General features: G+C 38.9%; 3 protein-coding genes across 5 annotated transcripts; 2 read left to right on the top strand and 1 right to left on the bottom strand.

Annotated features, from left to right (window-relative positions):
• Nucleotides 1-425: 425 nt before the first annotated feature.
• On the bottom strand, nt 426-8,700 carry LOC108887957 (coiled-coil domain-containing protein 81). 2 transcript variants are annotated; one of them, XM_018683696.2, is made up of 16 exons: nt 8,561-8,700; nt 8,417-8,478; nt 8,178-8,331; nt 7,851-8,035; nt 7,688-7,762; nt 7,431-7,602; nt 6,602-6,716; nt 5,738-5,831; nt 4,865-5,011; nt 3,786-3,884; nt 3,405-3,574; nt 3,232-3,310; nt 2,423-2,533; nt 1,940-2,049; nt 1,638-1,763; nt 426-854 (listed from the first exon to the last, which is right to left on the bottom strand). In XM_018683696.2, the coding sequence occupies exons 1-16, from the start codon at nt 8,634-8,636 to the stop codon at nt 716-718; spliced, it is 1,914 nt and encodes a 637-aa protein (XP_018539212.1). In that variant the 5' UTR covers nt 8,637-8,700; the 3' UTR covers nt 426-715. The 2 variants fall into 2 exon arrangements, with proteins under 2 accessions (XP_018539212.1, XP_018539213.1); XM_018683697.2 differs by having other exon boundaries at nt 6,602-6,713.
• Nucleotides 8,701-8,811: 111 nt separating this feature from the next.
• LOC108887959 (interleukin-18 receptor 1) lies at nt 8,812-19,553 on the top strand. 2 transcript variants are annotated; one of them, XM_051074502.1, is made up of 12 exons: nt 8,812-8,949; nt 9,379-9,504; nt 11,292-11,538; nt 12,720-12,906; nt 13,073-13,217; nt 13,309-13,371; nt 13,468-13,591; nt 13,703-13,848; nt 14,049-14,192; nt 14,368-14,520; nt 14,652-14,934; nt 19,070-19,553. In XM_051074502.1, the coding sequence occupies exons 2-12, from the start codon at nt 9,456-9,458 to the stop codon at nt 19,071-19,073; spliced, it is 1,545 nt and encodes a 514-aa protein (XP_050930459.1). In that variant the 5' UTR covers nt 8,812-8,949; nt 9,379-9,455; the 3' UTR covers nt 19,074-19,553. The 2 variants fall into 2 exon arrangements, with proteins under 2 accessions (XP_050930459.1, XP_018539217.1); XM_018683701.2 differs by lacking the exon at nt 19,070-19,553 and having other exon boundaries at nt 14,652-18,280.
• Nucleotides 19,100-25,133, top strand: LOC108887958 (interleukin-18 receptor 1). Its single transcript, XM_018683699.2, has 11 exons — nt 19,100-19,151; nt 19,763-20,463; nt 21,529-21,766; nt 22,415-22,601; nt 22,768-22,912; nt 23,004-23,066; nt 23,163-23,286; nt 23,397-23,542; nt 23,712-23,855; nt 23,965-24,117; nt 24,194-25,133. The coding sequence occupies exons 2-11, from the start codon at nt 20,400-20,402 to the stop codon at nt 24,550-24,552; spliced, it is 1,623 nt and encodes a 540-aa protein (XP_018539215.1). The 5' UTR covers nt 19,100-19,151; nt 19,763-20,399; the 3' UTR covers nt 24,553-25,133.
• The last annotated feature ends 25 nt before the right edge of the window (nt 25,134-25,158 follow it).

Genomic DNA, 25,158 nt, shown 5'->3' with positions numbered 1-25,158 from the left:
TCTGTATGTACTGTGGCATAGATTACTTCATTGTCAGATATGGGACAGCTACCCATCAAAGTTTGTAATGTCCAGAGACAATGACAGTCACTGCAGTCACGTTTCTGCTTTTGTTGCAATGCTGCACTGATAAGTATAAAATTATATATACTTATCATTATATATTATATATAAGTATAAGCTGTAAAAATCCATTTTACATGTTAACAGCAGTGTTATTTTTTATTTAACACAATAAAATAGCCTAGCCTGTTTTAGTTTTAGCAAGTATAGTCAGTATAAACCATGTTATTAAGTGCATTAACTTCTACCTGCAATAATAACCACTGTAGTTACTTTGTGATTAGCCTGTCCTAGCTTGTCTTCAAAAATGCACAGTCTCACATTAACATACCTGCCTCTGACCCAAACAAAATTACAGAGTAGAAATTTGTTCATTTAGTTATTTCATACAAAACACCAAAAACAAACATATTAAGTACAGTAAAGATGAACTCCAGAGACTAATTTAGGAAAGAAACAGGAATAAATCTCACATTACAGCAGAGAATAGTGCATATTGTGAATACTGCACACCACAACATCAAAGCATGCCTCACATGTGCTTAACGTGTCATTTTAATCATTAGTGACTATCACACAATGAGCACTGAGGGTTGAGGTCCTGTTGAGAGGTACTGATGCTCTGCAGTGCTGCAGTAAGCTACATTGTTCATCAGATCATGAACTGTGAGCCAGAGAGGTAATGAGAGTCCTTCCAGATGTTGGTCTCTCCAAAGTTAGTGGTCCTCCTCTTACACTGGCAACAGCGCCTGTACTGTGACAGCTTGTCTACCAGGAGCTGACCAGCAGACCTGACCACAGGGAGACAGAATAAAGAATGGAGGAATAAATGAATGACCAGGAAAACATGTCATCCCACATGAATGATGTAGGCGTCTTTTCAGGACAGTGAGTAAAAGAGTGTTGAGCAAATTCTAAAAGCAATGGCAGGAAAGCTCAGTGTTTGGTTACCAGAAATAATTTATTCAAAATAAAACCAATGTGCACAGTCTGTTGTAGCCTTTCAAAGATTGAAATTTTAATACTAAGTCGAAAAAATGAAAAAAGAAATAGATTAAAAAGAGAGAGAAATTAAGAACATTAAGAAGACGTCAGTTGAGAAAACAATGTGACAATGTGAAACGGATCCCATGTAGTGATGAACTTACAGAGAATTATCACCCACTAAAAGAGAGTGAAGATTGGACTTAGCCTAATGCAGTGAATGTGTAAATAAGCAACTGTCTCATAACAAGTTCATATTATTAACTTTAGAAAGTACGGGTAGAACGATATATTGTGGCACGATGCATCGCGATTCAGAAAACATGACAATATGCATTGTGACCCTGAAAAAATGTATCGTGCTGTGACTGATGAAGTGAGCGCTTACACTTTAGTGAATGGTGGCACTGAACAATCTAATCTTGTTTCACCAGTGTTATTTCATGCGGCACACAGTGTGATCAGGACTACTTAAGATTACAGCGCTCACTTCATCAGTCATAGCACAATACTTTTTTTATGTATCGTCATGTTTTCTGAATCGCAATGCACCATGCCAAGGTACAGCGTTACACCCCTGATCATCATACCTTAGGAAGCGCCGCTCCTCTTCCTCTCGTTGGTGTTTGAGCTTCACACTGTAGCTCCACTCATTCTCTAATGACTTACTGATGTCCCGCCTCTTCTCAAAGTGATTAATGCGGTCCAGTATCAGCCTGGAGAGAAAACATACCAGAGAGAGACAAACTTCAACATAGACATAACATAACAACATAACAAACTTCATCATAGTTTCCATAGAAGAACAATATGTTCTGGACTGAGGCTTCAGCTGTTTTCTCCACATCCTCATTGTTATTGGTTTCTTTCATTTCCCCTTCTCTTTACTAACTGCGTTTTGTTGTGCTGGAGCATTTCCCTCTCTTTCTCCAGCTGTGCCCAATGGTTATGCAGTTCTTCCTTTTTCCTCTGAGTGGCAGCACTGAAATTTACTTGGAAGAGCTGCAGACATGAAAAATAACATCACATCAGCTTCAACATGTAGTGGACCAATTTAAAAACAAGATATGCATTAATAGTCCTGAGAATATTTGTAGGCCAGTCGACCAAAAAATGTGCAATGGTAATGAATTAATGATATTAATACAATAATTTATAATAATAATATGCTCATAAAGGGGTGATTCTGCATAACTGAATATTTTTACTTTTGATACTTTTAGTACATTTTTCTGATAATACTTCTGTAGTTTTTCTTCCACCACTGCATAAAACAAAAGCAATGCAGAGACATTATAATTAAACAACTATGACCGTGATCATAGGTCACAACTACAAAGCAATGTTTATGGCAGCACTAAGAAACAGAGCTGACCTTCTGCGCCCTCTCTCGGCTCTCTGTGTTTCTGGCTGCTGTCTCATAGCGGCTGAACCCAGAGTTGTCAGCCTGGCGCTCTGGACGGTCTGTGTACGTCTTTTCCCCCACCTACAGGACGGAACACACTCATTCAGTTGTAAGATTAACATAGAACAGACCTTGGTATAATACAAAACAGTCAAACACACAGATCCTCTCTTACAGATGTGTCAGCTGTGCTGCACGTAGCTACATCAAATGTGATATCTGACTTTGATACACTGCAGACGTTTCACTCCTCTGATTATGATGGTGTAGTTGTATCACAGAAAGCATCTTTTGGCAAGTTGGCAGAACAGGTTCAATGAACAGAAAGTTTCAAGGTGCAAGTTCATTTATCAAGCAGTGGTTCATCTTAAACATAGGATTGAATATAGCACATCAGACATTCAGCAGCTTGATATGTGGATATGTTAACACTGTGGCAGGGTTTTTTCACCCATCCCTGCTGTGGCATGTGAGATAAAAATAGATGAAAACTGGTCTCAAATGGTTTATTCGGGCAGCGTGCCTGCACTCGTGCCCTTTACAGACAGGATGGGCTGTAGCTTCTCCGGCCTTCCTTTGACCTACGACCTTCCTCAGCCTGAACAACACAACAGCACATCCTTGATTGATTCCTTGTTGACATTGTGATTCTGCAGAAATCAGCAGCATCAAAGAGGAATACAAGGAGCTGCAAAATCATTTCTGTAGAGGGAAATATTTTTAGAAACATCCTTTACAAAGTGTCAAATTGAAAGTCAGTTAGTGACATATTTTCTTGCCTGAGTGTCCAGAGCCCTCTTGTAATGCTTAGTTTTCTCATGTTTCCGCTGTAGCTGCTGAGCCTTCTGTAAAGCTATCCTAAAACACACACATACACACCATATGACACTCTAGTCATCCCCACAGGTGATAATTTGAAATGCCTGAGCAGTGCTGCTGTTTACAGACTCACTCCTGGACCAGCTGGACCTGGTTGAGACGTTCCATTAGAAGACGGTTCTGCTGGTCTCGAGCCTCGTGCTGTCGCCGGCTCTCTATCTGGCTCTGAAGATCGTTCATGTAACGATGCTGCTGAACCCTCTTGGCAGGGGTCAGAGGGCGAGCCGGGAAGATGAATGAAGTCTAAGCAGCCCAGAGAACAAGATGCATGATGCAAGATGGGATTTAATATTTTTACAGTAATAGTTCTTAAGATTTTCATAAACTCACACTGTATTTTTGATAGCATGCAACAGGGATTTAATATATTTACATTAAATAAGTACCTTGCTGTATAGTATTTAAACACTTACATTAGGAACAACTGGTACAATGAGCTGCAGGTTCTACTCACAGGGTACAGAGGACAATTAGTCTTTTCTTTCTTCTCCGACATTTGCAGGTTGAATGTAGCAACCTGCTTTGCGTGCTCACGTTGCTCGTTCAGCTTTACCTGCCAGATGAACACACAAAAGCAAATGTCTTTTATCATCACATTGACTGAATAAGAGCATGACCTATACTCACCAGGGTAAAAAAAAAAAAAAAGGAACTTTTTTCAGAGGCCTTTGGCGCCTTCAGCGGTTCTTGGGACATGCTGATCTGTTTTAGAGGCTGTTTTATTGAAGCATGAAATAATATTGGCAAAAACAACATGCAAGGAACTTAACGTTGTTTCATTTTGCATCATAATTTCCCAGGTGCCCCACACTTCTTTCCCAGTGCTGGAGAAAGGATGAAGCCTTTTCCTCAGCTCACCCCGTCCAGCCTGGAACCACCCGTCACTCATTCTTTTTTGTTTTTACTTTTTATTGTTGCTTTTACTTTGTTTTGACATAATGGGTTGTTATTTTTCTCACTTCCACTTCTCACTGTGTGAAATCAGCAGTTTCTACATCCTCAGTCTATGTGTTGTGTGGTTTCCTGATCCCATTTACTTTCTTGACTATAAGTAACCTACTGTAGTAGGTATCTCAAAAATTGCCAGAATACCTACCACCCTAGCACACAGTGTTGGAATGTCTATCGGCTTGTGGGTCAGTCGGCCACATAGGTCCAAACTGCAATATTTCAATAACTCTTGCCTGGATTGCCATGCAATGTGGTTCCGCCATTTATATTCCCCAGAGGATGAATCCTAATGACTTTGGTGATCCCCTGACTTTTAATTTATGCCATAATTAGGCTGACATTTTTGGTTTTTAGTGAAATGTTTCAACAGCGATTGAATGGATTGATATTTAACTCAGACATTCGTGTCTGACATTCATTGTCATAATTTTTGTGAGTCCTTGACTTTCCATCTTTCGTCATTGTGCCTGTGAAGAGTCAAGCACTGCAACTATGAAGGTGTTACCGTGCTGGCATTAGCATTTAGCTCATACAGGGTGTGCATATTGTTGTGACTGTTAACTGTGTTATTGTCACACATACCTGTTCTTCCTCCATGCACTGCTTGTCTCTCTGTTGTTCTTTCAGCAGTAAGAGTTTCTCCTGAGCTTTTTCCTCTGCCTGTTGCTGCTCCCTCAGATACACTGGAACATTTCTTTGGGCCCGCTGCATACACAAGTAGCACAGCTCCTACAGGGATAAGGCCCCAGGATCGGTAATGTATAGAGTTCATGTTTGCAGGGTTAAAATATACGCCAGAGACAATTTCCTCTCATTCCATTGAACACAAACAACTTAGACCTGCAGTGTCAATGACCAACTGTTTGGTTGCATTTCAACACATCCAGCAGACACAGAGCAACATTATCACTCATTTGGAGTTGTTGACAAACTTTAAGTCCAATATTTGCTCTCTTTCTAGCTCTATTTTATTCTCCACCAACTCCCTAACTGCAGTGTCCACCTGCTTGTCACTAACTGTGTCTTATCTGCCATTTAGTGCAGAGCAGGAAACCATTGCTTGCTGCAACTAAAAAATTACACAATAGGAGCAAACTGTAACCATGAGTTTGTGGGTGTGAAAGTGGAAACACTGATTTGGATTTGAGAACAGCAACACCCACAGCTTCCTTGACATAGACCTGAGCTGCCCTAAAAGCAATAAAACTTGACAAGTCTAGTCTTGTCAAGTCCCAAGTTGGTTATTTCATATTCCATCCCTGGTTATTCTTAGAAGTGAAGTGTCTTAGAAGGTTAGAGCCTGTCATTACATACACTGCTAGAGAGTTGGTGCACAGACCCAGCATGGTTTCAACAAAACCAGATTCCTAACAAATAACATATAATTACAATCCAGTTTGCTAGTCACTCCATCAAGAGAGTTGACTTAAAAAACCACAGTAGATCTATACTCACCTGTCCAGCACGGGTGTGGCCAGAGCAGCTGACATCCACATGAGGTTCTTCAAATTTGGGAGGAGCCTCTGGCGGTGAGATGGAGGTGTCGGGCCTGGGAGTGGAAACAGATACTTTACCATTGTTAGTATACATGACAGAGAGTGATTCTTTGGCTTTTACATGTGTAGTTTGGTGTGAATTTGTTGGTAAATTATCACAGTGATGTTGTGTGACGTGTTTGCATGAACATTTACTTTTACACATTATTCGTCTGAGCCTCCCTGAAGCTTACTCCATGCTGTTTGGGTTGTGTTATTGAACCACAAACCAACTTTATTTTGTGGTTGATTTTATACCACTTCAAGGGACGGGGGTGTTGAATGAAAAAAGAAGAATTAATATCGATAAGGTTAATTGCAAAATGAGCCTTGGGGGAAAAAAACAAATATTGATCAAGACGAACACGTTGATTCCTGGGCCCATGTCTTGTATGAATTTTCATATAAAACCTAAAACCTGTGTGAAATATCACAACACCTACCGGTGCAGTGGAAATTAGAAAATTTTCACCATGACAATTTTCCCAGATTACAGGTGTGTGTGTGTGTGTGTGTGTGTGTGTGTGTGTGTGTGTGTGTGTGTGTGTGTGTGGAAGCTGACAGTGCAGGGAAATGATGAAAGAAGAGGAATCTGTCCCACAGGTAGTTGTGCATCATTGATGGAGCTGGAAGCTGCCTTGGGATGGTAACAATATAAGACCACCACTGAGCTCTCAGCTCTCACTGACTAATCTACCTGCAAACAACAGCTCTGTCCACTGCAAACTGAACCTCTCCACAAAGTGTGTGTGTGTGTCTTTGTGTGTCTTTGTGTGTGGAATACTTTTCTGTGGCCTCCACAGGGGGGTTCGGATTCAGTTCCTCAGACGGGCTGACAGCTTTCATCTTGACAGGCTGCAGTGTCTGATGGGATTTAGATTCTCTCTGTTGGGGATCTTCTGTAGAGACACACAACACTGAGTAGGTTCACTGTTCCTAAACGTAACTGCACTTATCTAATTCTTTGTATAATCAGCTCAACTTACGTTAAACCCTGTTAGTTCTGTTTTTGAATCCAGTTTCATTTTGAGTTTGTTGTTTGAGCCTAGCTCCAAGTTGGAAAAATGCCTGGACTCATAAAGCTATTAGTTATACAGGAAAGGGGCTGTTTATTTTTAATCATTGCCAAAAGTGCATCAAATCAAAAGTAAAAGCTTGAGTCCCTTTGTACAGTGTGAAAATATGTGCTCCACCTCAACCTACTGGTGCCACCTTATGCATACAAAAACCTCCTTGAGTTGCCAGGAAGTACTGCTCCTACCAAGAAATAGTTCAGCACATTCCTTCTTTGTAAAATCACAAATCCTCTCAGTCTTATCAGCCACTGTATGAAGTTTCACATTTAAAGATCAGGTTCCTTTCAATAAGATTCCAGCTAAGCCTCATTTCCAAAACTGACAATGATGACTAATACTTAAAAAGACCTCCCACCACATTGTGTTATTTCAGTTTCTGCAGCCACTGCAGCTCCAATTCGGCCTCACAATTCTCTGTGCACAAGTTGATGAGAGGTATTAAATGATTTGGATTTGATTCAGTCATTAATTTAGATTCATTAAAGTGTCATCAAACCCCAACCCTAACTATCAGCTTTGTGCAAAAGGCTCTTTCACCTCCTGCATTCCTCTGGTCTGGAGCTGGTGACAAGCACCATCCATCTCTGTCACAGGCTTTGTCGCCTGGCTGAGGGGAGCAGACAGTTGGCAGGGTGACGGGGTTGGCAGTCTGTGGCCTCTGAAGTCTGGACAGTCCACCAGACAGTAAAGAGATGCTGCTGCCAGGTCTCTGGAGGGGCATAAGAATACACACAATACTGTAAATTCATTATATACTCTAACATACGAACATACATGCTCTTCTTCATACTCACATTGTTGAAGGCTAACAGCAGCCTACCACTTCCATCCATGGTATTAATAAAATCTCTACTGAATTTCATCCGGACCTTCAAAGTACATCAAATGAGATTAGATTTAATAAAAAACAAGCTGTCATAGTCTACAACGTGAGTAAAGTACGAGCAGCTGAGGCACCTTGTTGTTCTTAAAGGACAGAACTCCAATTCCCTGGAAGGTGACAAACACGTTTTGTTCAGAGGCCAAAGCTCTGTAGAGCAGCAGGAGAGTTTCTCTAATGCAGCCCTCCACTACATCTCGGCTGAAAGGAGTCACTTGTGACACAGCTGTGAAGTTTAGCTGCACCACTGGTAGCTGTGTCGCTATGAGGGACACACACAAGCACAACACACACACACAAATCCTCATTGTTCTTTTGTTTATGTGTCAAACAAACTTATAAAATATTCTCTCTGTTCCACCTGACTGTAAATGTCAAATACAAATATATTCTTATCTGTTCACCTGCAGCCAGTGGCCTGGCCTGCTTTAAACCCAGAGACTGGACCAGTTTCCCAGCCAGGAGGAAGATGGGTCTTTGGATCATTGTGAACTTGTTCCCTATGTCCAACTTCTGCTGCGAGAAGGTGAAAGTCCCCAGTCCTGCCAGGTGAACCCCCTATTACAACAGATCAATCAATTTCAAATAGATAGATAGATAGATAGATAGATAGATAGATAGATAGATAGATAGACAGACTTACCTTCTGTAAGGTCATCTGACGTTCAATGTAGGCGGATACGTCAGCCCAAATACAGTCAACATCTGAAAACACATGAAGTTTGGTTATATATGTGTATATATAAACTACCAACTGTCACAAGGAAATAAAACACTTATGCCCGACCGCTGTCAGAGAGCTGGGAGAGAGTCGGTAAAGTCCGCTTGTCCGCTTCTGACACCAGCCGCAGTATGTCAGTCATTTCTGCTAAACCGTCGCCACAATCTTTCCAGGATGAAGCCTGAGGAAATCCCGTGTACTCCCTTCTTGACTGTGACTGTACCAGAGATCAGCACAAGCGCCTCGGTTGCCTTAGTAGCCTGACGCACCTCCGCAGGACACGCACAGCGCAGTGGTGTCTCTGTCTCTGAGGATGACAACAAACTACAACAAACGGGGTTTACTGAGTTCAAGTTTCATCCTCTGGTTGTCCTTGTGAAGGAGAACGCCTGAAAGTTGTCTGGAAGCCAGAAAAAAGTCATACTCAGGAAGGTGCAATTATTTAATTGATTTAAGTGAGTCGGTTAGTTTTCTTAATGATAACAGTAAAAACATCATTAATCATAATTGATAGGAAAATGGTTCATAAACTTTGACTAATTGCTTTACTTGTGTAGAAAATGTGTATTTATGAATAAATTATATAAGTATACACGTCATATGTTGTTAAAGGCAATACAAATATCGCCACACGTAGGCTAATGGCATACATGTATATTTAATGTTAATGACCGGTAGACTGTTTAGGTTATTTAGAGATCAAGTGCTTATTATTTATAAATGTTCTATAAACACAGCCAGATTAGATCTACTGCAGAAAATATTTATCTGAACTATAGGTCATAGGAGGCAGCTGGATATTTCTTGCTTAACTACCATGTCCTCTTTCAGTTTCAGTTTTTAAAAAGGTCAATGTGTAACTGTAATCTCTGACATTTCTCCAGAACTGCTGGGCTGATCCTTTATAAGGCCAGTTTCTGGGAGGAAATCAATCGTCTTTATCCTGCTCCAAGGTGTTACCATGATTACCCCGAAGATACTTCTGCTTTTCCTCCTCACAGTATTTACAGGTATGAAAATGCTTTTCATTTTATTTAATTACAATATGTTATGAATGGCAAAGACAGGTGGGATAATGTGTGAATCTGTAACAGATGAATCCTGTGGTGTTGAATATTAACTTAACCTACACATAGTTTCATAGTTGGGCATTATTAAATTTATAGTCCTGCATGAATATTCTAATATCAACTAAATATTCCATGGAGGAAAGTAACTAAATACATTCATCCAATTACTCCAATCCAGGTTTGAGATACATGTACTTTACTTACTATGTGGGCATTTCTGTTTTATGCTACTTTGACTTAAACTTTACCACATTTAAGGAGAAGAAAATGTTTTTTTCCCTCTACTATTTATCTAGCAGAGCACAACCCTCTTACACCTTATTGCACCAGTGTTAACTATCACTGCCAGGAGGGGGGCAACATGCTGCCTAAACTCAACATGTGAATTCAACATGTCCTGTCAACATTTCTGTTGTTCAAGAAGGAGTTTGAACTTATAATATAGTATTTTACATTCTTATATTGATGTTTTATCTGCAGTCTATCTGCTGCTCCTGAAAAGTTTTGAAAAGTCCTGAATTCAGTCCCTGCAAGGAAAGCAGCATTAGAAGGTATTAAAAAGTTACACATATGTAAAACTACAGGTGTGATTATGTGAGGAGTGTGTGGATTGTACACACCAGCAGATATTTGTGATGTTTGTGAGGTGAGGAGCCATCAGTTCTGTAGTAAACACTGTGACTGTTGCTTGGCACAATGGACAGGAAACTTATTGTCTGATTTTGATTTAATTAAATTTCAATTTCTCAATTTAAATCAACAAATGCTGCTTATCTGGGTCCAGGTCATGTAAACTGATTGCATACATTCTTCACAAAGTTGAATATTGGTTGAATATTGAGTACTTCTTCCATTGCTGTGAGTGGGTTATAATAACAATACTAAAACTAATAAAAACAGAAACAAGGTTCATGATGAAAGAAAATGCATTAAAACATAATAAAAAAAAACAGATCTTAGGTTTTTAAAAGATTAAACCGATTCTGTCTTTGTCAAGTGAAGCAAAGTTGTAAGGTTGATAATATTAACTCTGTTACCAAAGTTATTATAGTGTAACTGCAATAATAATGTGCAGATTCACAATAAAACACACAATCTCAACAATCCTGTATTTGTGAAATGGTCATATGAAACGTGCCAAGTAACAAGAACAAATTATTCATGAAGTGATGAATCAGTGCCACAAAAGTTGAACTGCTTTTGGAAGGAAATCACAAGACTAATAGCCACGAAGAAATGGGGATGTGGTCACATGTGCTTATTTCATAACAGCTACATCCCTTTAGTGCAAAGCATCATATCACAAAGGGCAACACACACTGTTTACTATGTTACTATACTACCACTCTCAGCGTTGCTAAAGTGTGAATAAATAGTGGTTACAGGAAGATGTTTTCACAGCTCAGCTTTATAGAAAAGTTTGTCATGTTGGTAAATGTGTGATGTGATGTTCATTCTCTTTCATGTGGAGAGTTAGATGAGAAGGTCAAGAGTGCTCTTGTATCTGTAAAGTAAATATTAAGCCAGCACACAATTAGTTTAGCTTAGCATAAAGTGGAAACAAGCTCTGTCCAAAGGTACATTACTGTAATTATCTGATTTTAAAAAAGAAGAAAATTAATAATTTGTGGCTTTACGGGAGGTTATGTATATTTTTGACATCTCATTCTCAGCATCCAAAAACCAGTTCATGTTGTTGTTTGACACAGTAAAACACTCTTTTGCAGGTGTGTGTCCCAGAGAGATACATTCAAAGGCAGGTGAGATGGTGGCGCTGTACTGCCCTCGTAACAGAGGATATAATCATGCTGATACCAAACTGGTCTGGACAAGTCACACAACCCAGAGAACGTATGTGACCAACAACATGTCATCAGATGAGCTGACACAGATGGGTGTTGTGCTTCATGGAAGGAGCCTTGTGATTCTCAGTGTGTCCATAAACCATCAAGGGAATTACTCATGTGCTATGGGGTAAAGTATGAATGTTGTGACATACATATAACTAATGATCACTAAAATAGCAAGTCTATAAATAAGTAGCATGAATAGTTCAGGCATGAGTCAGATTTTATTCCAAGAAATCTTTTTGCTATTAGTCAGCCAAGATGACTAATAGATGAGGTTTCACTTAAATCAAAGTGTATATGCTTTATATATTTCCTACATTAGAAGATAGTATGAGTCGTACCCTGAGAGGAAGTTGTGTTGTGTGTTGTTGTCCTACGTAGTGGCATGCCTCAGTAACAGGAATGTTGCCAATCAATCACTGAACTTGTATGAGTCATGCTATTGGCTATGTGAGGCTGTACTCACAAGAGCAACAATGACTGAGCTAAATGCTGATGTAGGCATGTTATCATGCTCACAATAAAAATGCTAACTGGATGATGTTTAGCAGATATAATGTTTACCATGCTCACCACCTTAGTGCAGAGTGTTAGCATACTAACTTTGCTAAGTAGCACTAAACACGACAGTAGAGTAATCATAAAATAAGATTTTATTTTTCTGATTCGCTGTTTTGTTCCTGCAAATGCCACTCCCTCTCTTTGTTCACTCTTAAGCTCAATCAGCCATTGCTGCCTCCTGTTTCTCACTGAGCTGGAGAGGAGAGGGCAACTGCCAAACAGTGTTTGGCAACAAACAAATCTTGCGTATTATACCTTTAAAGCTTTAACTGTGGTTGACTTTTTTGAAAGTTTTTATAGGGCTTTTTTTATTTATAGTTTACCTATTTATGAATGAATTCCCTCTTGTCAGTCTATCACACATTTATAACAACAATTCATCAAATTATTCTGGACCAAGGTGGATGACCGACTTTTAATCCCATCCCTGGCATCATGTTGTTTGAAAGGCCTCTTGTCCAGAGCTTTATCTCTCCATCTAGATAGGTTTGGTGTAGTGTGATTCTTTGCAGTCAGACATAAACCCAGTGTCCTGTCTGCTGTTTTGTTTTGATGGAAGACATCTGCAGTAAAACCAAAACTGTCTAGATGAAGAAATGGCAAACTGACTAAAAGGAAAAGTTGTCTTTTGGAAACTGATCCTTAAAGCCTTCTTTACAATTCATTCACAGTGAGTGGCTGTGATTCAAATGTAAAGTGAAACCTTCATGTTTGCACATATTTTCATTTTTTATGTCATGACAGGAATGCCAGCAGCCAGTTCTGGTTCAGGCTGACAGTAAACACAGCACAGTCCAGAGAGCATGAAGAAGAAACTAAGTACTCTAAGACATGTTACACAGCAGAATCCTGTGAATTGTTTTGCCCTGATGAAAATATTCCTGCTGTAAATACCCCGAATATTACCAGCAACGGCATCACATGGCACAAGGTAATTTTTACACAGCAGATTTCTGAGTGAGATTTTATTGTTAAATAATAAGCTTGATCATGCATCATTTATGATTTGTTGTTGCAGATTTGTAATGTTTTCCCCACATTTAAGGTTTTCATTGAATTCATACCTAAAAAATTCAACTTCATTTTCCATCTTGTAGAAGGGTGAGTCATGGCCAATACGCAGTTACTTTTCACGTGTGGAGGCAAAAGACAGTGGTGTCTACACCTGTACCAGATCTTACCTGTATCATGGTCAGATATATAACATGACCTTTACAGTGGTGCTTAATGTCAAAACAAAGGGTAAGAAAAACACCTTACTGATATGTTTATCCTCTTTGGACTTCATATGTTCAAAAACAGGTATAAAGAGCTTTCTCCTTTTTTTGCACAGAGGCTGTGAAAACTGCAGAAATCATTTCCCCACACCAGGATGAGGTGTTTCCTGTAGATCTGGGTGAACCTCAAATCTTGTAGCATAGATACATATATAAACATTTACTAATTTTCTAAATGTGCTCATATTAAATCTTGTGTAAACTGCTTTTTCTAGGCTCAGCAAAGGTGATTAACTGTACAGCTGTTGTGTTTTCAAACTTTGACGGGGTGTTCTGGTTGAGTGGGAAAACATCTGTTTCCCAAAACACCAAGTCACCAGTTTTCTATAATCTCACACGGTAAACGCTGCACAGACACACACACAGCTATCACAACAAATCTCCAAATGTCATACACATCATGACATAAAATGGCTTCACTTTCTTATTCCTCCTTTCCTTTCTTTTCAGAGAAAAGCATGGTGATGAAATAAAGATAACAGCATCTCTGGTCTTCAAAAAAGTGTCACAGGAGGATCTATCAAAAAATTATACCTGTAAACTAGAATCTGTTTCCCAGTCCTCAAGCTTTGTCACCATTACCCTCGTCCAAAAAAGTATGTAAGATAGATAGATAAGCAGAGCTTTGGCTTTACTATTGTATATGATTGTTTTCATTATTGTTGTATTCAATACACAACCATAAAGTTCAAACCACACTATGGCAACATTAAAGGTTGATCTGATTTTTCTCAGTCTACTACTTTTTAAAAGTTAATTTAATGTTTATAACCATCTCTCCATTATTACCTTACAGCTCGCCCCTCTTACACTGCTCTGGCTCTCAGCATTGTGGGCATTGTGGTGTTAATTGTTGTGACAGTAGTTATCTATGTGAAGTTGAAAATTGACATCACTCTTTTCCTAAGAGACACTCTTGGCTGCCATAGAAGCACCTCAGGTGGGATTCATGTTCTTGTCTCTTCGTATCAAATAGCTTAAAGGTTCATATTTTTCCCAGAATTGCATGGTTGTGCTGGAGCAGGCATCCATGTTGTTTCTGCCTTCACCAGTATCCAGGTCTGAGAGAGCATGGCTCTGAAATGTTGGACAATTGTTTGTTGTTGTTTGATTAGATGGAAAAAGCTACGATGCCTTTTTGATGTGTTATAAGAGCGACACGGATGCAGGACTAAATGCTCATGACAGAAAACAGCTGGAGAGTGTTTTGGAGGAGAGGTTTGGTTACAGCCTCTGTCTTTATGACTATGATGTCTTACCAAGAGAAGGTAGGTATCGCACTTATTGTTATATTATAATTTGTGCATTATATTGCCATATAAATAATTTATTGATAGAATTTATTATTTGTATAGTTTGTAATGTATTAGTGTATAATCTGAATTCTGCTTGGTTGTAGCTACGGTGGAGGCAGTGTTAGACCGCATAGAGCAGTGCCGGACGGTAGTCCTGGTTCCCACATCTCCAGATCCCGGTCTAGGTTCTGGAGTGCTGAGTGCCATCCATGCAGCCCTTGTGGAGCGGCAGACTCACTTGATTTTCATCAAAACGGAGACAACAGAAGCGTCAACATCAGGTTCCTTAGCTGAGGCCTTACAACTTCTTAGCGAGGCCGGAGACTGTGTCACCTGGAGGGGCATGAGATCCATACCTTCCTCCTCCTCCTTCTGGAAACAGCTACGGTATTACCTACCTGTGCCACAGCACGCACCAAAAATAAGCCTTTTACCAGACAGCTGACCAGTATGATAACTGTTGAAATACTTAGCAAAGTCAGAATGAATATGTCATATCAGTGTTTTGGTATAGGACGTACTCTATCAGTCAAAAGTTGAACAACTTGGTTTTTCCAATTGTTACTGAAGTTTGTATAGTGTAATATCTCAGTGTAATCTACACCAGTATTTATTTCTACAATGAAAATGAAACATTGTTTGGAGAGTTTGTCCCACAAGTTTCCACAAATGTATTATACTTGTAAGCTGCTTTGTTTTCACCTCTAATTCATCCCAGTATTGTCCTAATAATCAGTCACATCAGAGGGGGTAGTAACACAGTTTGTTCCAACACTACCTTTATACAATTTTTTAATCCCTGTAAAAGACCTATTTTCTATGAGGTTTACATGACTTTTCAGTTTCTAGTGGCCTAAACCTTTTTCTCACCATGAGCAGTTACAGTTGTACCATTAAGGTCTTGCCCTGGACTTGAATTGTTTAAATTTCAATAACAACTGGGAAAATTAGGGTGTTCTTAGACTTTTAAGTATATATTTCACTAAAATTACTACTAACTATATATATTTTTTATAGTTTGCACCTTTGTGGGATTCACATTATACCTAAAACAGTTTTTGAAGCTCCTCTTATATATTGGAACTACTAGTTGTGTTCTCATGATGCTCTCCACTCTCCCTTTATCCCTACAACTTATTTATCCTACCTCTCCATATATCATAAAATGCAGTGCCTTGGTGTAGTGGTGCCTGCCCCTGGTGAGCCCCAGTACTGCATAGCCTCCTCTCTACTTACTCTGTCCACCCTGATCAGCTCTTGATTGACTGACTCACTGACTCATTGAGCGAAGAGGCCTTTTTCACCTCAGACGTTTTGACTTGTCATTATGGAAAAAACACAGACGGCTGTGTTGTAATTTTAACAACCAGTAGGTTATGACAGTGTGACAGTGAACTGGTATGCATAAATACCAGGCCCTTAAAATTGAAGCAGTAATTATTATAGTAATTAATTTGATTATTTACACTTAAGCCCTTCCCACTGTGACATGTCAAAATGTCTGAGGTGAAAGAGGCTGAGCAGATGTGGGCACTGCAGGGAAAGATGGAAAATATACAGTACTGAGCCTCTCCATATCCTGGGGTGGACAGCACTGCCCCAGGTCAGTATGATGTTAAGCTTTTACAAATGTACTTTTTTGTATTGACCATATGAACTCACTATGTAATATGTGAAAGGGTTACCTTCTTGTAGTATATTGTATATTGTTTTAATTTTACATTTTGCAGATTTACTGGCTCACTGTCAGACTTCCCAAAGGCAGCTAAGCTCTGATAAACCCACTGAACACTGCTTTGTCACTGAATAGCAAACAGTAATCATGTGACGGCTGAATAAAGTGGAACATTTGTCAGATAAGTACCCAGATATTTTCCCCAAGACTTGGTGGAAACTCTGACTGAGTCAAAAGGTCAGTGAATCTTGGACTTCTGTTCAACAGGTGGCAGGAAACACATTGTTACTCCATGTTTCCTGTATAAGTAGCTCCTGTTTTCTCATTAAGTGTAATTGAACATGATAATGAGCTTATTTGATGTTTTCCACCACCTGCTGGTATAAAACCATCAGTGCAACTTCAAGGAATGGGTCTCCTTTGAATCTCAGAATATACTGTATTGCCATAACTGTGAAATAAATCTTTAGCTTTCAAAGTTTGCCTAATAAAATCTCCATCAACCTGGCACAGATGCTTGAAACAGGACAGACTGCTGTCAATGAAAATTAGAGAAAATTTAACATATTCATTTAAGCATTAATCATTGTGAATCCTGGAGGTTTGGAGAAAGAGTCACAGTTTTCTCTGGGAATTTCTCTTTCAAGTTTGCATGTGACTCGCTTTGGTGATTAAATTAGTCTTAATGCTCTAAAAGATCACTGGGTCTGCACAGGTTACCCTGACAACAGAGAGGGTGAAAAATATAATATCATTTAGATGATTAAATTAGACAATCAGATTTAAAAAAAAAGAAAAAGAAAAAAGAAACTCTGTCATGGTAACATACCTGAATCAACTGTGTTCACTGTTCTACACCATTATCCACATGGTCTGGTTATGGTTTTGACTTTATACTTTTCAGTTCAAATTAAGGGAATAGCCCTTTAATGCCTAAAGACTGCCAGTTACATCTGTATTGTTCAAAATGAGTGGATTAATGTTTGAGGATGGACCTTGTTTAATGTCACGATGTTAATTTTCCATAAAGATAACTGCTGTAAAGAAGTTGGCAGAGGAAGGAGCAGACGGTGTGAGGCCTATTTGTTAGAACTTACTAAAGTATCTTTAAACTAAACTTTATCACCATGGTTTGCTCAGCAATGGGATTTTTTCATTGGGTTCTGAATTGTTGCAGAAAATAAGCTCTTTGCCAAACAAAAGTTTATGATACTGAGCTCTGACCTCTTCTATAAAAGCCTTTCTTCTTAGAAAGTTAGTGATAGTCTGCAGGAGTGTGAGTATAAACACAGTGAGGCTATAAAGGTGGGCTGGTATGTAGATCGGTTTTTTGTGTGAGGTGTTACAATGTCAGCAGTTTCATTTAGCCACTTGTTAGCAACCACCTTTTATAAGACACATAAAAGCTTAAAACATTTGATGTATTTTATGTCATAGAATAAAACATGAAAGTGTCTTCGGCTTTCGTTAATGTTGCCATTGCTCCAGAATTGTGAAGGTGAAATGCATTCTCCTGCTGTGGTGAGAGGCAGTCAGAGAAAGAAGCTGAGGGTGGGCCTGCTGTTGGTGTATGATTGAAATATGTGATCCTTCAGATTTAAGTCCTGGTTGATATGTCAACCCAGGTCACTACTTTATCATAAATATAACAGATTAAAAAAAAAACATAAACATAAATGACCTGCTGATGAATACATGCAGAAAGTGACTGTTCGTGTTTTGCAGATGAACATTTGTGGTTAGCATGTAGCTTAGTGGCAAATACAATGTATTTCCTGTGTCTTCTCCACAATCCAAGCCACCCCCACTTTCACCAGTTAAACACTTTAAATGTGAAGAAGCCCTTTTGGTGGTGACACCTCTCTGTACTGCATTACACAGGAGGGTATTGCTCAGCCTATCCTAACAGGTCTAAATGGGTTGAACAAAATAATAGAGACACTTGTCTGTATAATGTAATACAATTCAGCAACACGAAGCCGCAGCCTCCAAAATGACCATCAAATTTAAAAACAGTTCAAATAAAAATCTTAAATAAAAATCTTCATGAAGATAGGATTTATTGCAGGACTGTCGTATTAGACTACAGTAATTTTAGCTGGGTGTACCTGATTAACTACCAGTGTACACTGAAGAGTATAGGTGTGGGCAGTGTTGAAACCCACTGTAAAGCTCTGTAGAGCTGAGAAGAGCTGAAGATTTACATCATGTTGTTTTCTTATTGTCATTTTATACACCGCTGTTATAAAAGTATCAATTATAGCCACACTGATGCTGCTGCTGGCATGTCTGTCAGCTAGCATGTGGTTTGTGTGGTTATGACAGATGTGCCCAGCAATGCAAATGTTGTGAACTCCTATTTATGAGAGGTAAAACATAGCCTATGTGACATTTCCATTCACAATAAGTCAGTAATCCGTTGAAATGTGAGATTGTTTGCCTCCTTGTTGTGCTTAGATGGAAATTCCACTGCTCTCACATAATAAAGGTCATGCTCTGGATAGTACCTCAGTAGCATAAAGTCTACTGTGACTCTGGAGAAGCTTAGTCAAGTGTCTAAAAATAACCTCTGATGATGTTATCAATAAAACAATGCTATCAGGGAGGTGTAGGACCCAGTGACTTGTCTTTCTGTTCTGGGTCTTCTGACTTTGTGGAAGTGCAATGCTATATCGTTGGACACTATATCCTTTTATCCTGAAGTGTCTATTGTCTGTCTCCAGTTCAACCAAAAGAGCATTATTTTTTCCTTGTTTAATTTTAATTATTAATATTAATTAATCTAAGGTTTGTAAGCCTGAAGAGCTAAAGCAAATAAAACAAAACATGTCTCTGCTTCTCTTAAAGTTAGAGCTCTGAGGAAGAGCAGCGGCGTTTGATCATGAAAGGAGTCTCCTGTGGCACAGCTGTGAGTTTCAGCAGTTTGTTGGTAGGTGTGTTGCCGACACAGATATGTACATAAAAGCCATGTAACTAAGTACATTTACTCAACCACTGTTTTGATGTATTAAATATTTCCATTTTATGACCATTCATACTTCTACCACACTACATTTCTTAGAGAAATATTGCACGTTTTAGTCCATTTTATGTCACAGCCATTTTATTTGTAAAATGTGATCATTTCATATTGTTATACACAATTAGCTCAAAAATGTCAGTGATGTATCAGCAATAAAATTCAATAACATATTCTGTATATGATAAATATAAAACTCTAAATAGAGGTATATTGCATACTCAGTACTTTTGATACTTTAAGTACATTTTACTGAAATTGCATTTGTACTTTTTGCCAAAGTAATATTTTGAATACAGGACTTTTACTACAGTTTGTTTGTTTGTTTGTTTGTTTTGTTTGTTTGTTTGTTTTTGTTTTTGTTTTTTCATTGTGGAATTGCTACTGCACAGATTTATAACATACTGATATTATTATTATCCTTTTGGTAAAATGTCCAAAGAAATTCTATGTTTGACTAGAGTATCCTCTGCTTTTCTTTAATCTCTCTGCTCTCACCTGTTTGATGGACTCACCTGCAGGCAGTGACCTGACCCGCTTTAAACCCAGGGACTGGATTCCTCCCAGCCTTGGAGAAAGATGGGTCGTTGGATCGTTGTCAGCTTTTTTCTGCATGTCCAACGTCTGCTGAGGGAAGGGGGAAGTCCGCAGTGTAACCCCAATCGGAAGGAATCAATTAGTCAGTCTCTGGATTATACATGCCTGCACAGTGTGCCCGGTGTAACGCCGTGAAAAGCACCTCCATTAGATTATGGTTAAAGGGGTTAAATAACAGCAGACGTACTCGGGGGTGCTTTTAACGTCAAAACATAGTTTTCTCTGCCCGGTGCGTCGTCCCCATCTGTCACTGCGGATTACAACATACTACACTATAGGGTGTTTAATAGTTCCACTTTCATTGTTTGCATTTTATCGTGGAGGTAAAAACTTAACTTAAAAATAAACAGTTGGTCCATAAATAAATGTAAAAAGGATGACGATGATGTGGGAGATTCAGGGGGTGTTTGCTTTGCCGATACAACGTCGCGCGCTTCCCTTTCACTTTTAACATCACGCTGATTTACAACAGAGGGGAAACGCCAGATGTAATCCACCAGAGCTGCATCTGGGGGCTGTTCGAGCACATTTTTAAAGACGCTGTTGACTGCTTGGTGTGTAATGATGCAAGCTGTCGTGACGATGACAGCACTTCTGGTCCCTCTGCTCTTCCTCCTCACACCAGGTAAGAGATTACTCTCAGTGGTATTAAAGGGTAAGAATTATACGTTGTTTGATTTTTTAAAAGATCCACACGTCTTCCTGCAAATAATTTAAAAGAAGAGGAAGAGGAAACAAAAAATGGTAATTCAATTCAAGAAGAAGGGAGCACAAAAAGCAAGTTCTGTAATAAGATTTTCACTCAAGTAAATACTAACATCAAAATATACTTAAAGTGACAAAAGCAAATGTACTTATGCTATGATAATGCATCAGAATGTATTTAGTGTTTATATTGTGTATTAGCTGTTAGTTAAATTGAGGAAATATACTTACTTATCATCCATTACTGTCCACTACTATGAAGGACAAAATTACTAAAAGTTAATATGGATTATTTGCACATGATAATGAGCACAAACTGTGCAGATGAGCTGACATATCATACCAATACTAACATATTAAATACACTTAGATATCTCTTGACCTGTTTTTCCTTTAATGCACTGGTAAGTAAACTGATTTTGTCACAACTTACTAATTTTCCTTCACACTTATTACACAAGACTGACACCAAGAAACTAGGATGTGGCTAAGAACCCCCCACTCAGCTTTCTTAACAGTCACACCCTTTGCTGAGTATGAGAAACCCATACATTCTCTGATGTAAGGGTCTATCTTAGAACATTGTTGCACGTCTACAACAGGTTATCACCAGTGTCAGTATCATCCCAGTTTAAGCAAATTATGATGAAAAACATTTGATGTTATCACCAGTCAGTTTGGTGTAAATAACAAATCTACAGCACTTATTGAAGGAAATCTCTGGTTGGTTCACAGAAGTAAATTGTGCCTTAATAGACATTTGGATAACAAATTAAAAGGCTAAATAATAATAATAAACCAATCAGTCTGTATGCAAGACTAACTTAAACTATGGTTATCTGGTGTTCCCCTGCTACAGCCACATTTCTGTGTGATATAATGCAATAATTATATTTTTGACATTTATATCTAGCTGTCCACAAGTCAGGTCATGTTTCAGTTTTGCACAGTACAATGAGCAGTAATTTGTGACACTCATTCGCAGGTGTGTGCTGCCTGAGAAGCAAGGAGATATATGTCAAGGCAGGTGAGATGGTGGCACTGCTCTGCCCCTCTTATCAGAATGGTGATGCCAAACTGACCTGGACCAGTTATACCACAGAGGAGACGGACCTGACCAACATGTCATCAGTTGAGCAGAGGCAGATGGGTGTGCTGGTTCATGGGTGGAGCCTTATTGTTCTCTGTGCATCTGTAAATCATCAGGGGAACTACTCTCTGAGGTAAAGTCCTGTCAGTCCTATGACCCTGACTTTGTTTTATTAATTAAACTGCTTATTCATACAGTCATCTAATCATGTAGTAGCAGTGCCGTGCATAAAATCATGCAGATTTGAGTCAGGAGCATCAGTTAATGTTCACACCAAGCAGAATGGGGGAAATGTGATCTTAGTGACTCACAGTTTACTCAGAATGGTGCACAAAATAAAATAAATAAACATCCAGTTAGTGGCAGTTCTGCAGATGGATAGAAACACGTCATTGCTTTAGATTGAGCTCTAACAGGAGAAGATTACATTAAGCTCCACTGTTGTAAGCCAAGAACAGAAATGTGAGGCTACAGTGGGCACAGTTGAATATTGGAAAAAGATAGCCTGATCTGATGAATCTAGATTTCATAGCTGATAGAGTCTGAATTTATCATCGACACCATGAATGTATGGACCCAACCTGCCTTGTGTCAACAGTCCAGGTTGGTGGCGGTGTAATGGTGTGGGGATACACACTTTGGCACACTGGATATGTACTTCAGAAACTGATCCTTAAAGCCTTCTTTACTCTCACTTCATTCACAGCCAGTGGCTGTGATTCAAATGTAAAGTGAAATCTCATTGTTTGCACATTTTTATTTTTATTTTATGTCATGACAGGAGTGCCAGCAGCCAGTTCTGGTTCAGGCTGACAGTAAACACAGCACAGTCCAGAGAGCATGAAGAAGAAACTAAGTACTCTAAGACATGTTACACAGCAGAATCCTGTGAATTGTTTTGCCCTGATGAAAATATTCCTGCTGTAAATACCCCGACTATTACCAGCAACGGCATCACATGGCACAAGGTAATTTTTACACAACAGATTTCTGAGTGAGATTTTATTGTTAAATAATAAGCTTGACCACGCATCATTTATGATTTGTTGTTGCAGATTTGTAATGTTTTCCCCACATTTAAGGTTTTCATTGAATTCATACCTAAAAAATTCAACTTCATTTTCCATCTTGTAGAAGGGTGAGTCATGGCCAATACGCAGTTACTTCTCACGTGTGGAGGCAAAAGACAGTGGTGTCTACACCTGTACCAGATCTTACCTGTATCATGGTCAGATATATAACATGACCTTTACAGTGGTGCTTAATGTCAAAACAAAGGGTAAGAAAAACACCTTATTGATATGTTTATCCTCTTTGGACTTCATATGTTCAAAAACAGGTATAAAGAGCTTTCCCCTTTTTTTGCACAGAGGCTGCGAAAACTGCAGAAATCATTTCCCCACACCAGGATGAGGTGTTTCCTGTAGATCTGGGTGAACCTCAAATCTTGTAGCATAGATACATATATAAACATTTACTAATTTTCTAAATGTGCTCATATTAAATCTTGTGTAAACTGCTTTTTCTAGGCTCAGCAAAGGTGATTAACTGTACAGCTGTTGTGTTTTCAAACTTTGACGGGGTGTTCTGGGTGAGTGGGAAAACATCTGTTTCCCAAAACACCAGGTCACCAGTTTTCTATAATCTCACACGGTAAACGCTGCACAGACACACACACAGCTATCACAACAAATCTCCAAATGTCATACACATCATGACATAAAATTGCTTCTCTTACTTATTCCTCCTTTCTTTCTTTTCAGGGAAAAGCATGGTGATGAAATAAAGATAACAGCATCTCTGGTCTTCAAAAAAGTGTCACAGGAGGATCTATCAAAAAATTATACCTGTAAACTAGAATCTGTTTTCCAGTCCTCAAGTTTAATCACCATTACCCTCGTCCAAAAACGTATGCCTAATTGTACCTTTTGAGTTATTTTCCTTGTTGCATTTTGTCAAAAAATGTCAATTGATCAATTAATACTTGCATCAGTTCCTAATATTTTAGTCCGGTTTCTTCCACACATTCAAATGATTGCTATTCAGCCTTTTTTTCTCTCTCCATTATTACCTTACAGCTCGCCCCTCTTACACTGCCCTGGCTCTCAGCATTGTGGGCATTGTGGTAGTAATGGTTGTGACAGTAGTTATCTATGTGAAGTTGAAAATTGACATCACTCTTTTCCTAAGAGACACTCTTGGCTGCCATAGAAGCACCTCAGGTGGGATTCATGTTCTTGTCTGTTTCATTTCAATGAACAACTTATGTTTGAGACATGTTTGTGCTTTCCTGGATGGCTGAGTTGTTGTGGTTTGTTGTTGTTTGATTAGATGGAAAAAGCTACGATGCCTTTTTGATGTGTTATAAGAGCGACACGGATGCAGGACTAAATGCTTATGACAGAAAACAGGTGGAGAGTGTTTTGGAGGAGACGTTTGGTTACAGCCTCTGTCTTTATCATCGTGACATCTTACCTGGGGAAGGTACATATTTACAAAATACTTCTATCTACCTAAATATATTAATGAAATGATGTATAATAACTGTGCTTGGTTACAGCTATAGCAGAGGCAGTGTTAGACCGCATAGAGCAGTGCCGGACGGTGGTCCTGGTTCCCACATCTCCAGATCCCGGTCTAGGTTCTGGAGTGCTGAGTGCCATCCATGCAGCCCTTGTGGAGCGGCAGACTCACTTGATTTTCATCAAAACGGAGACAACAGAAACATCAACATCAGGTTCCTTAGCTGAGGCCTTACATCTTCTTAGTGAGGCCGGAGACTGTGTCACCTGGAGGGGCATGAGATCCATGCCACCCTCCTCCTCCTTCTGGAAACAGCTACGGTATTACCTACCTGTGCCACAGCACGCACCAAAAATAAGCCTTTTACCACAGACAATCCAGGATGTTGGATGTTAAGTTAGAATTAATAGCCTACATCACATCCACCTTCACCACCAGTTTATATTCTGTATATAAAATAATTTATTCATTTACTTAATTCATATTTAATTTTAGTAACTTAATTTTTCTATAAAATATCTTGTATTCTTGAGTCATTGAACATATGTTCCCCTTTTTCAGGTAAAAAATTTCTACTGTAAGCCAGAAGGCTGACATAAGAAACTTTTCCTGATCACTGTATGTATGAGAGTAATGTGAAAATGTAGAATTGCCTCTTGTTCACATCAGCTTGTGCACTGTATTCTCACAACAGTTCAAGTGCTGCTTTTCATATTGGCTGAATTAAAATCAGTTTTATAATTAATAATTTTTCAAATTTCTTATTATACATCTCTTTCCATACCACTTTGTATATCTATATTATCTGTAGAAACCCTTCACAGAAATTTGTTTTTGAACATACAAGCTCTGTTCTCTATATGCAAATTAAGATCTCTACTGTCACTGTCATGCTGCTGTTTATCTTTTCCTCATCCATGTGCCACTGTGTGATGCCCTTGAAGTGTACTTAAAAATAAAGGATATACCTGCATTAATCAGTTTATTTTTATATTAAAACCT

This window comes from Lates calcarifer, linkage group LG2 (assembly GCF_001640805.2).
Source record: "Lates calcarifer isolate ASB-BC8 linkage group LG2, TLL_Latcal_v3, whole genome shotgun sequence".
In the NCBI taxonomy this organism is placed as follows: Eukaryota; Metazoa; Chordata; class Actinopteri; family Centropomidae; genus Lates; species Lates calcarifer.
The sequence above is the reverse complement of the archived record's forward strand: the minus strand, read 5'-3'. Positions and strand labels throughout refer to the sequence as shown.

Bases quoted from the DNA above. Each gene is read 5' to 3' on its own strand.
- LOC108887957 (XM_018683696.2), bottom strand. From the start codon at position 8,636: ATGACTGACATACTGCGGCTGGTGTCAGAAGCGGACAAGCGGACTTTA. The intron at 3,575-3,785 runs GTGAGTAGAACC...TGGGCTGCTTAG, and splicing joins CTAATTGTCCTCTGTACCCT to ACTTCATTCATCTTCCCGGC. The intron at 855-1,637 runs GTATGATGATCA...CCCTGTGGTCAG, and splicing joins GAGGAGCGGCGCTTCCTAAG to GTCTGCTGGTCAGCTCCTGG.
- LOC108887959 (XM_018683701.2), top strand. From the start codon at position 9,456: ATGATTACCCCGAAGATACTTCTGCTTTTCCTCCTCACAGTATTTACA. The intron at 13,218-13,308 runs GTAAGAAAAACA...TTTTTTGCACAG, and splicing joins GCTTAATGTCAAAACAAAGG to AGGCTGTGAAAACTGCAGAA. The intron at 14,521-14,651 runs GTAGGTATCGCA...GCTTGGTTGTAG, and splicing joins TGATGTCTTACCAAGAGAAG to CTACGGTGGAGGCAGTGTTA.
- LOC108887958 (XM_018683699.2), top strand. From the start codon at position 20,400: ATGATGCAAGCTGTCGTGACGATGACAGCACTTCTGGTCCCTCTGCTC. The intron at 20,464-21,528 runs GTAAGAGATTAC...ACTCATTCGCAG, and splicing joins GCTCTTCCTCCTCACACCAG to GTGTGTGCTGCCTGAGAAGC. The intron at 22,602-22,767 runs GTAATTTTTACA...TCCATCTTGTAG, and splicing joins ACGGCATCACATGGCACAAG to AAGGGTGAGTCATGGCCAAT.